The sequence below is a fragment of the Branchiostoma floridae genome, chromosome 12 (genome assembly GCF_000003815.2).
Source record: "Branchiostoma floridae strain S238N-H82 chromosome 12, Bfl_VNyyK, whole genome shotgun sequence".
NCBI lineage: Eukaryota > Metazoa > Chordata > Leptocardii > Amphioxiformes > Branchiostomatidae > Branchiostoma > Branchiostoma floridae.
Window position 1 is genome coordinate 15,694,201 of NC_049990.1, and position 11,575 is coordinate 15,705,775.

Sequence of the window (11,575 nt, forward strand, 5' to 3'; positions counted from 1 at the left end):
ACCAACGAATGTCTACTCAGTTTCTATAACTGTTAGACATCACAGAAGAGACCCCTAGTGATCAACATACAAACTGCAAAGTGCTGTTTAGGTAGAAAGTAGGACCTACCATTTTCAGCATGGCTTCCATGACTCTGTAGTATAGTCTAATGGCCAGGTGGCATCTCTAAAACAACACAAACATTGGAAAATAACAAAATCATTACCACAAAATGTGTTATGGAAGGTTTACACTTGCACAATTACTATGTGAATATACAGAAAAATGAGAGGAAATTTGAGAGGAATTTTACACATTCACAATAGAATCATTAGATAACAATGGATCTATAAGAACTTGCATTACAAAAGCTCAAAGTTGCCAACAATCTACAGAAAACTGCAATAAACTCTGATCTGAAAATGATCTGAATGTAACTTGGAGGGTATTTTTGTCACTAGCAAATAGATCATAAACAAAATAGATTAGGTTTCGCAGGCCAGGCCAAAGAAAATAAATTAAGAACTATTATGAAGAGTCAGTTAAAGGAAAATGGATGTCATGTTCACCTGTTGAGCGATGTCCTTGTAGTTGTCACCAGTTGCGAGCAGGAATCGAGAAACGAAGGCCGTTTTCAGTGCTGCAACTCTCTGAAGGATGCCCTCTGTTGGGTCTGTGGAACAGTTCTACAGGGGGGAGGGGGGCAATGCAGTCTTTAGAATGTTTTTAATCATATGTTTTCCTTATACTGTATACATATACAGGCTCAAACTCAGCTCAGGCACTATTGTTGGGTCACATTTAATGTCTGCACATAAAAGAAACCAGCACACTTATTGAGAAGAGTAGGAGTGATCCAGTGAGCTTGAATGAAAAAAACAGCTGGACTGAACTTACACTAAACTAGCTCCTTGAAAAAAGTATTGTGCGTCACCTGAATTGAGGAAGACCGCTTTACGTTACCTTCTATTGATTGCCAGTTTAAGAAATCTTCAAAAAATTCTTCACTTTGATAACGCCATTCTGCCTTGGAAAAAGTTGGCTCTCCTTGAGTGGTGTCAACTTGTAACAGACAAACAAAAACAATAACAACTTACACTGAAGTATGTCTTAAGTGTGGAGGAGGGCTCGTCTTGAGCTGTGTTCAGGATGTTCTTCAGCTGTTGAACGGTCGTCATGGCAGTTCTGTTGTCATGAAAACAGAACATCATATAGAATCACCAAAACCCAGTATTGAATAAAAACACCAATACTACAGCCATAATTATCAAAAATTTGAATGCAATATTATCCTCTATACATATTTGAACTAGTTCAAAGGCTTCAAACATAACTCTTACAGTACTGTTAATGCTAGTTCACCTTTATCCGTGGGGTAAACTATATCCATTGTATTTTAAAATAGAGTGTTTAGGGATATGAGATCCAAACAGTACAATTTTTGCAATATTTTTTAAAACAATAAACAATTTGAAACCATGACCATTTACTTGATATCCCTAAACACCACTTATTTAGAAGCAACGAATATAGGTTACCCCACAGATAAAGGTGAACTAACATTACATCATAGGTGGAATGACGACACAGAATTTTGCCCTCTAAGAAAAGATCCTCAAGTCGTAAAAAAACTTAATTGCTACCATGTTATCTAAAAAATTAAACTAAGCTTCTTAATTCACAGAGGATGTGTTGCCTTACCTGACAGGTGTGCAGAGAGGATCTGTCTGTGAGGTATGAGGGATTCCACTGGCTTCGTCACTACACAAACAAAACAACAACTTCTGTTGACATCTCATCATTTTTTCAGCCTGGAAGCCATCCTATTTTAGCTCCAATTCCATGTATAGTCTGGCAGGCATTAATAATGAATTATCTTGCATTTGAATATAATGATTACTTGCAGAAAATAAACACAACACCTTTCATTGGCTCAGAGTCTAACAGTCCTTTGTAGTGGCATGGAATACGATTGATGAAACTGTACTTTAGTAAGCTTGCAAGGACAGATTCAACCAAGATTTTGGATTTTGCAAACCTTGGATTTATGAACAACTTACCATGGACTATGGTCCTCTTTTCACCCACAGTCTGAAATTGTACTTACTCATGGAGGACCGAAATGGACTTACTTCCTTAATTGGTGTAAAGGCCTTACTCTGGATAATAGTCCACCAAAACTAACACCAACAGTTTTAAAACATAGCAAAATGGGGTGGACTTACTGTGGGAGTAAATCCCCCTCTGGCACAAGTAAGTACACCTACAGTCTACATACATCCTCTTTTCGGTCCCAGGTTTGCAAAAACATTGGTTACAAAACAAGTGGGATGGAAAAAAATCTACAGATGGGGAAAGACCTTCTTCTAACTGACCTATCAGAGGAGGGCGACATCAGATGTCTGTCATGGTGTAGGAAGGTCATCTCATCGATGTCACCCTCTAACATGTACAAACTTCTGTACTCAGTCTCAAGCCAGGACAGCTGGGGAGAGATGGAGGGAAGAAATGAACAACAATGTGAAAATGAAATCTGACCTAAAATTTTAAACCTTAACAAACAGTTGTGATACTCTTCTATTGGTTGTGACAGAGAAGACAGACACAATTTTGTTGTACTAAAGGGCAACTACTACTTGTATGGTTAGGTATTTTAGAAACATACATAGTAACAGGGGGAAGCACATTCACCTCGGGTAGACCTTCCTTTACAGGCAGGGTTTGAGTGTAGCGCAGCCAACAGCTATGGTACACCGACTCCACCTGGAGACAAACATATGAAGTACATCCTCCCTTCATGCTGACAACTGATGTCCACAGTGACTGTATACTAGTATATAACTATTACACAATAATAGTTGCCGTACATTGTACCATGTACCGTTGTTGAGCAACAAAGTCTGTTCATTCCTTGTCATTGCATTGCTGTAAAATGTCTTTCCAGGACTTCACTTTCAAAAAATTCTGTGGCTTGGACACACTTAAGCCACACTTGATAAAGAAAACAAGATTTAACAAGACTACAAAAGTACAATGTGTTCTGGGACAAAATATACACACACAAAAAACACAGAAGTAACTGCTGCAGCAATAAAGTCGGCCACTAGGTGGCCCAAAATGGAACTTTTAACCATTGGGTTAACAACTCCAACCCATGTGCCAAATACATTGTATCATCACAATCCATTCAGAGGTTCTTATAAGATATTGCGGCGGACATGCACAAACACGCGCATGCATGCACACATACAAACAGAGTAAAATCTATACATCCATTTTTCTTGGAGGTAATAACAAGAGAATACTTACATCATCATAACCACAGCACATCTCTGTACACAGCACCTTCAGTATGGACCCCACCAGCACTGGAACTGTGCAGGAGTCATCCTTATCTGGCAGTCCTTCTTCTAAGTGTTCTAAGATCACATCAGCTGTGACAAGAAGAAAATCGCAAATTATCTTAAAGTAGTAGTAGTCGTTGACTCAAAATCAAGCAAGAAATTTGACATGAATACATTGTTACAAGTCACCAGATACTGAGATTACACACTATGTATCAAGGATGGATAAAATCTTCTCATCAAAATTGAATTATTTGGTAATGCCAGTATCAATCCCTTCTTCCATACCTTCTAATGTGGTATTGCTTTATTGCTTTAAATAAGCTTCTCTTCTGAAAATACTTATGTATTACATGTATGTGGGACTAAGGGATGTGTACTGTATATTCACTCACCTTCTATATAAAATCAAAAAAACTCAGGCAGGTGTCCTGATTTGCATTTGAACGGGTCTTAGTTTTTTTCAACAAATATTTTAAGACTAGTATTCTCTTCTTTGAGGTACGAGGGTGCTTCAAAATGTAATGTCACTAGTTTTATAACAGGCTTAGTTTTTCATCAAATGAGTTGAAATTTGGCACAAAGGTAAAGCCATATCTCCTTTTGAGATTGAGATAGCTCACTTTGTTGTTCACATTTTTAAGAGTGACCGACTTGAGTTCTAGCTGACCACACCCTTGTTGTCTCGTCGAAAGAAATTAGAGGTTCAATTAATATGCAATTGATAATGTCCTTGACTCACTTGTAGCTATTGTATAAAGCTGAAATTGCACATGTATCAAGTTCTATTTCTTCATAATGCACATGCCAATGTTCACCTTTGAAATCCAATCATGTTTTCTTTTTTCGTTCCTTGGGTGAAGTGAGGTATGACCCCGGTCATCAGTGTCGTTAATCAGGGGTGGGCTGATTAAAGTTTCTGTAGTGGACTTTTTAATAAACAGAAAGAAATCAAACTTTGCATACTTCTTGGTTTTGAAACAACCAATAACTGTGGCAAGTTTCGTATCTTTTGGTTGATGGAAAATTAGTCTACAAAACCTTTGATAAATAAACCACGTATTTGGCTATTAATCAAACTGCCTGTAATATAGTAACTCGCTCCTTTCTAGCAGCTATAAAAGATGAACCATTGAGAGTTCAGAAATGAAAATTGGCATGTGACCTATAGAAACATTTGTTATTATACAGGTTAAATTTCGGCTTCCTACAGTAGTTATAAGAGGGTCAGATCTAGAGGAACTGATCTTCTGACAAACTTCCAGGGGTATGGTTATCTTGAAATCAACTCAGTTGCTCATAAAAATTTTAACAACAAATTGAGATATTCTAATCTCAAGAGGAGATATGCCTTTACCTTTGTGCCAAATTTCATCTCATTTGAGAAAAAAATGAGCCTGTTACAAAACTAGTGACATTACTTTTTGAAGCACCCTCGTATTATCTCATTTGATCATTTCAAACAGTTACAAGATTTTTAGAAAAATGCTTGAGCTATGATTCACTGAAACGCAAAGATGTTGGCGGACACAGTGATGACGTCACATGAAAAATGTTCTGTAATGTAGTCTCACCATACGGAGGCCTGAGTAGGAAGCTGGGGGTCCACCTGATGACATGGGCCATACAGCATAACAGGAGGTGAAAGTTCAACACCAGTTCTGGGTTTCCCTGAAGGACTTTTCCTGTCATTAAAAAGTTTTCACACATGAAATTGAGACAATGGCACCATTCGAACATGACTGACAAAGAATTGTACTTCATTAATGATAACAATATCTTTATCAATAATGTCTGATGCTATAAGTCAGATGCTACCAATGGGTAAGATTACTCTAGCACTGAATGTTACCTTTAGCCAGAAGTAAGATGAGCCAGCTTTGTTTCATCCTGGGGGTGACTGTTGTTGTTGTGCTACAGAGGGTGCAATAAAACAGTTGGTCAATCAAAATATCAGACCTTGACATGCAAACACACAGATGCACGATACATTCTCACACACACATACACAAACAGACACACATGCACACAAACAGACACATACCACCTCACACACATACATTGTACACACACACACACACACACACACACACACACACAATGACACAAGCACATACATATATACTTCAGATCATTTCTACATGATTGTATTTTCTTTATTTCTGTGATTTCAACAAGAGGTTAACAACATCTGTATCATTATGTGATAAGAATATGTTTCCTACCTGGCTGAAAATGGACTTGGATTCTCCTGGAAGATAGCAGCAAAAAGCCTGGAAGGAAAAAACAATCGTTTTCTTATACTGATGTCTAAAAATCAGTAAATAAAAACTGACAGGTTTGCAATGATATTTCCTTAACACATAACTGTTCACGAATGTATGGATTTAAATCTCTGGGAGTAACTGTCTTTACTACCATATTTGGTTGACAAAACCCTACGCTTACTTTTCAAACTTGAGGTGCAGCGCTGCCACAATACAGTACTTCCTCTGTAGCTGACTGTACGTGTCTCGGACATTAGAACTCACATCCTCCATACAGTGGGATGTCTTCATGGCGTGGAACAACATCACGATGCTAAAACAGAGAAAATTTTCACTTAGCATTAGGTGTATAATGGTTGTTGCTGAATCCAGACTACTTGTTTACCTTCTTTTCTTCTTCCGTCAGTACCCACGATCATCACGTTGACCATTATGGCACGTACAGGTACCCCAATTGTAAGTTTGATCCACTCGCACTGGGAAGGACCCCTGCTCTTTTGATAAGTGCAGTGGGTTCTTTAGCCTGCTGGAGGTTTGGCTCTACCCAAGCACGGGACCTCTATTTAACGGAACTTCCTTGTAGTTTCTATATCAGGGGATATCTTTACAAGGAAGGGTTGCTAGCCCTTCCCCTTTTAATGTGCTTGAAGCACCGACTTGAACATGGGACTCCCCATTTTACATCTCTTCCGAAGGACAGGTGCAGCCCAAACCAAGATGCCCTTCCCAGAATTGTACTGGGATCTTCTACTGACTGGAATCAAGAGCTCAACTGTGAATCTGCTACCAGTTGTTTTTTTTAAAACATTGTAATTTACTGAAACTTATCTCCAAAAATGTTGATATCAAGAACTGCATTGTGTAAATCTGTCTATGTAAGCTAATGGACTGAATAACATGTATCCAAATAAAACTGTTATTCAACCTACTTTGCACTGGCCTTGTTCAGTATGTCTTGAAGTGTCACGCAGGGAGCGAAGACGTTAACGCTGTCTGGGGAACCTTCTTCTTCTGTCTCTCGAAACCTGGAGATGTAAAGTACAACATTCAAGTGCTACAATCACATTACATAAGGTATAATTAGGCCATATCTATTTGTTCCTTGAAAAATTGAACAGGTCGAAAAAAAATAAACATTAAATTTTTCAAAAGGTCTGGGGTGAAGGTATATGGCTTAAGTTAAATTACCCCAAAAACAACAGCCTGAGGAGTTTAAAGGAGTTTTTGATAGCAAAACCTGTATCATTTTTTGTCGGGACTTTCTTTTTACTTTTTTTTTATTAAAAAAAATGGACAGGTAAATCCGAGAAGTAACAAATAAAATTGGTATGGCCTTAAAAAGGTTGTAAAAAATCTAGTTCATATGGTTATATCGGAGCCCTAAGGACATAATATGTGACAAAATTCTAAGGACATACATTTTGTAATATGTGACAATCAAACTTTCATTGGTTTTACTGTCACTTTCATACATTTCTATAGCACCACCACTGCAGATAATATAAAAATACATGGTATGCTGTATTTAAACTGTGCACCAAAATGATACATTATGTGTAAAACAAAAAAATTTCATCAAGCTTCAAACATTAAGGTGTAATGTCAAATGTCCTTTAATCTCACCTAGCTTTTGTCACAGCCACATAGATACAGGCCACACAGCACAACTGGGGCACCTGAAGAGAGAGTAAACATGTAATCACATTTACCAACATAAACATGCCTGCAGTTTCAACAAAAGCTGCTATCATTCAAAAGATTGCAAGCTACCAGTTGAACAAATTCATGACCACTGCCTCTCCAGAAAACATGATACTGAACATGTGATTGTATGTACATGTATATATTTTTGTCCTGCTTCACGGCATAATACAGTACAAGCTGCATATCAAGACAGGTTTAATTGATCCTCTCAAAGGAGCGAAGTAGAATAAAGTTTAAAGTAATTTCTACCAAGTTTTTACAGTGACAAACTTACAGTTCATATGAAGACCAGATTTAAAAACACCAGTTTGAGTTCGATACTCCACCAAATAGATTCCTTTGTTGCAAAATGGACCATTGTTTTGAGTACATCTACATCTATATCTACATGGGACATTGCACCCAGGGAGTGAGGTGCCCTAGCATGACCGGTGGTGGTAAAATTATTCATTCACAAGTTTTCACTAGGTTTCCGGTTCGGACCAGGACCTGATCTTTTAAACCTGGACTGTACCTGTACCTGAATTTATTTTCTGTACTGGTACCACCCCTAATTTAGCCATAACACCGGGTTCTCCACAGAAGTTTTTAGTACAGTGGAGGAGCTGTTTTCATGACAATTTTCTCATTTTGCAATGACAGAGGGAGGGTGTCATACTCCAAGAATAATAGCGATTCTTTTGTTGCGCAGTAGCGAAACGACAATTGTTTTGATCATCACCCATTCACAAGTTTTTTTCAGACAATGCCCACTGAAAAAGAGACACTGCTTTGCACAAAAATCTGTGAATTTTTATGAATTTTAGCAAAACTAACAAGGAAAATAGGAAAGAAACACACTAAACTTGAAGTAGTATAGTGGCACTAGGCTAGTATAGTGGATGGCCAGCCATTATTCCATCCTCTGGGGAGGACCCTGCATAACAGTACAGTATTCAATGAACATAGATGTTAGAGATGAGTTTTTCTGACCTGTCCAGAGCTGTGAGTCTTTGCCCCTACTTCTGCCAGGATCTGTAGGGCATCATCAGTGATGACAGCTGGCAGGGACAGAGCTGTGGCCAGTCTTCTCAGGTCCACCTCCATATTATACTTCTGTAGATACAGTAATACTAATCCTGCAGGAAAGACATGATTACAAGTCATATAAGGCATGGATTTGCTGACATCTAAAAATTTCATGCTTATGTAAAAGTGGGGGGTTTAAGTAGCGCCAAACAGCAAAGCAAATTGGCTGATCAGCCTTTTCGGCGTAGTGGTTACGCTACTGGGTTTGTGATCTGCTGGTCCGGGTTTGATCCCGGGTGTCGGCATGTTGTTGTTTTCTGTTTCTACTCCTTTCTTACTTGGTTCCCACACCGATCCTGTCAGTAACAGCCTAGCACATGTGCCACACAGTGAGTAACAGGCTAGACCATGTGCCACACAGTGAGTGTGAGTAACAAGCTAGAGATGTGACACACAGGGATGTCAATCTTGGAGATTCGAGGACGAATCTTGAAAAGAAAGGGGGGAGTAGTGCAACAGTAGTGCAACAGTAGCACCAAGCAGTCATGCATTTGGGCTGATCAGCCTATTTGGCATAGTGGTTAGGCTATAGGGTTTGTGATCCGCCAGTCTGGGTTCGATCCCGGCTGTCTGCATTTTGTTTCTTTCTGTTTCTACTCCTTTCTTATACTTAGAACAAGGAATTGATGTAATATCAGCTGCTAACTTACACCACTTACTGACTGCCTCAATAGCTATCCACCGATCATAAATCACGACCGTAGCAAGCACTTCCAGACAATGTGGTATTTAACAAGCTGCAGTGCCACGGGAAGCTGCTAGGATGCCCATTTTCAAATTTTTCTCATATCTCGAGTTAATTTAAATGTTGTCGAAATACAAACACACAAAGTTCTGCTGCAGTACTGTAGAAAGTCACCAGGAGGCCTATTCTCGAACATGACCTAACTATTACTGACACCTATCCACAGTTTCTTGCGCTATGCTGTTTACATCAACAATACATGCAACCACAGCCACTCCATCGCAGCAAAACTGAATACCAAGCCTAAGAGATTTTCAACAGGTCAAAAATTATGATGAATGATGTTTTCCTTGACAAAATATGATGTGTTTAATTGCCATTGAAATATACAAAAGCTATTAGGAAACAAATTATGTGGCAATTTGCTATGTTTAAGAGCTAGTGTTGCATAAATTGTGTGAGTATCAACACAATACTGTTAAAATGTTTTACGGTATTGTCCAAAATGCAGAATCATTGAGAATGTCAATATGCTGTTAATATACATGTAGCTGAATAAAATACACTCCTTTATATACTTATGCCATTTTAATACGTATGTGTGGCAATGAGGAAGATGGATCTTTCCTATCAAACATACTGTAAATGCATTTAAGTTCGCAGGGATTAAATTTCGCGATAGCAGGAAAAAGGACTTTTTGTGGTGGTTTTAAGTTCGCAGTAACACCATAGACTGCAGTCTAATACCATAAGAGAAAAATGTTCGCAGCGGTTTTAAGTTTGCGGTGAAGTGGTCACCGCAAAAACCGCGAACATTAATCCACCGCGGACATTTCTGCATTTACAGTACGTAAACTGATAAAATAACATAAGCCAATCGATGCTGCCAAACCTTATCATGTTGGAATATAATTCAATACTGAGGTCTGGAATAATAAATGATGCTGTCAATGTCTTGGTCATAAAGAAATTTACAGGACAAAACTACTACAACACAGTGAGCAGCCGAAAATGTCTATATCAATCTATATGTATAAGTATGTCACCGTTTGCAACATGCAAAAAATCACTACTGGTCTGAAGATAATGTAATTTCCCAGTGGTTTTGTGTGTGCAGTTTGACTGTAATGCCTTCACTGTGACCTCAAACTCAAAGCCACTGCAAAAATGCTTGTTCTGTCTTCCGCCCGTCTACCCCTTGTTTCAACAGAACTAAAAATCATTGCGATCACTCCATTTTCTCCTTACTGTGAAATCAAATCACCACAAAACTGAAAGGATTTACAGTTGTTAAAATGCAGATACTTGATTACAACTACCAACAGTCCACATTGCTAAAGGTGTCTGCAAATTATTATGGAACTGCAATAAGAGACCTCAGAGAGACCCTATACTTGAAACAACACCTCTGGAAAATATTTGACCACATACACATATGAACGTTTACATAAATACACATGTAGGGTTAAAGGTTCTGATACTAAAAACTTGTCTGAAGATTTAAGATGAACTATTCTTGCTCATGCTTACCGAATCGGAGAAAAACAACAACAATCTGTTGACAAAAAAACATGACCCCGGTCCTCGCGAGGGCTTGTTTGGGCATGTGTAGAAAAATCTGACCAACCAACCATTCGTTCAAAACAACACTCCAGCAACAATAAAATTTTAGGTAATGATGTTGATATGATAGCAAGCGCCTTCCGTGCAAATCTTTTATTAGAAGCTATGTCTGAAAAATGTAGATGACCTCCATGGCCGACCGGAAGACAGCGAAGACCCCCCAACCGTCGTGGTGACCTACACTGGCATGGCCCGACGCAGGGCTCCGGCCATTCCAGGTCGAAAAGAAGCTCGCCACCTAGCCCAACACATCCACGATTTCTCCAACGTTTTAGAAATACTGTACACACATATTGAATCGTAAACAACAACATGAGATTATTTTTGCAACAAACAAATACTCACCTCGGCCTGTGTACCAATCTTGCTCTTGAAACGTCTGTGGATGTGAATGTAGCAGAAAAAGATCAGGTCACATGATCCAAATTTCGGGCGAAAATCCTCCCTCTTGCGGCCTGTTATTGTAAAACGTAAACAATCAGCAATTCAGGAGTGCAATCCGGTTCCTATTTGTACAAGGAATTGTTTAGATCGCCCGTAATTTGCACGGTTTGGTAGAAAATTTGTTGACCTTTTCTCAGTTGCCGGGACGCTATCAGCTGAAAAATGGCGCGAAAGAACAACGCCGACCCAGACGCTTAGCGCTGATTGGTCAGAATTATGACGAGATTACGCCGTGATTGGTCAGCAGTTTCGCGCCAGGCCCCAGAATGTGAATACTTTGTCATCGACCTCTCCGAGCTATTTAGCTCACCTCCAAGCAGATGTTGGGTCAAGTTACTCACTGGGTCGCGCCTAGGGGTGGGTACCGGTACAGAAAATTTAGGTCCAGGTCCGGTTCAGGTCCAAAGGACCTGAACCTGGACCTGATGCAGTATGACTCATACCAATGGTCCATTTTACT

The 11,575-nt window shown here is 39.1% G+C and overlaps 1 protein-coding gene across 1 annotated transcript in view; it reads right to left on the bottom strand.

Annotated features, from left to right (window-relative positions):
• LOC118427291 (retinoblastoma-associated protein-like) overlaps positions 1-11,296 on the bottom strand; it is a 66,221-nt gene extending 54,925 nt beyond the window's left edge. Inside the window, exons 1-15 of the mRNA XM_035836990.1 lie at positions 11,017-11,296; positions 8,268-8,413; positions 7,215-7,267; positions 6,521-6,616; positions 5,773-5,904; positions 5,550-5,597; positions 5,177-5,238; positions 4,899-5,009; positions 3,290-3,414; positions 2,672-2,743; positions 2,356-2,465; positions 1,682-1,741; positions 1,078-1,165; positions 550-666; positions 110-166 (exon numbers count right to left, since the gene is read on the bottom strand). Coding sequence (XP_035692883.1) covers positions 110-166; positions 550-666; positions 1,078-1,165; positions 1,682-1,741; positions 2,356-2,465; positions 2,672-2,743; positions 3,290-3,414; positions 4,899-5,009; positions 5,177-5,238; positions 5,550-5,597; positions 5,773-5,904; positions 6,521-6,616; positions 7,215-7,267; positions 8,268-8,381 — 1,245 coding nt within the window. The 5' untranslated portion in view covers positions 8,382-8,413; positions 11,017-11,296. The remainder of the gene's footprint in view (positions 1-109; positions 167-549; positions 667-1,077; positions 1,166-1,681; positions 1,742-2,355; positions 2,466-2,671; positions 2,744-3,289; positions 3,415-4,898; positions 5,010-5,176; positions 5,239-5,549; positions 5,598-5,772; positions 5,905-6,520; positions 6,617-7,214; positions 7,268-8,267; positions 8,414-11,016) is intronic.
• Between the last annotated feature and the right edge of the window lie 279 nt (positions 11,297-11,575).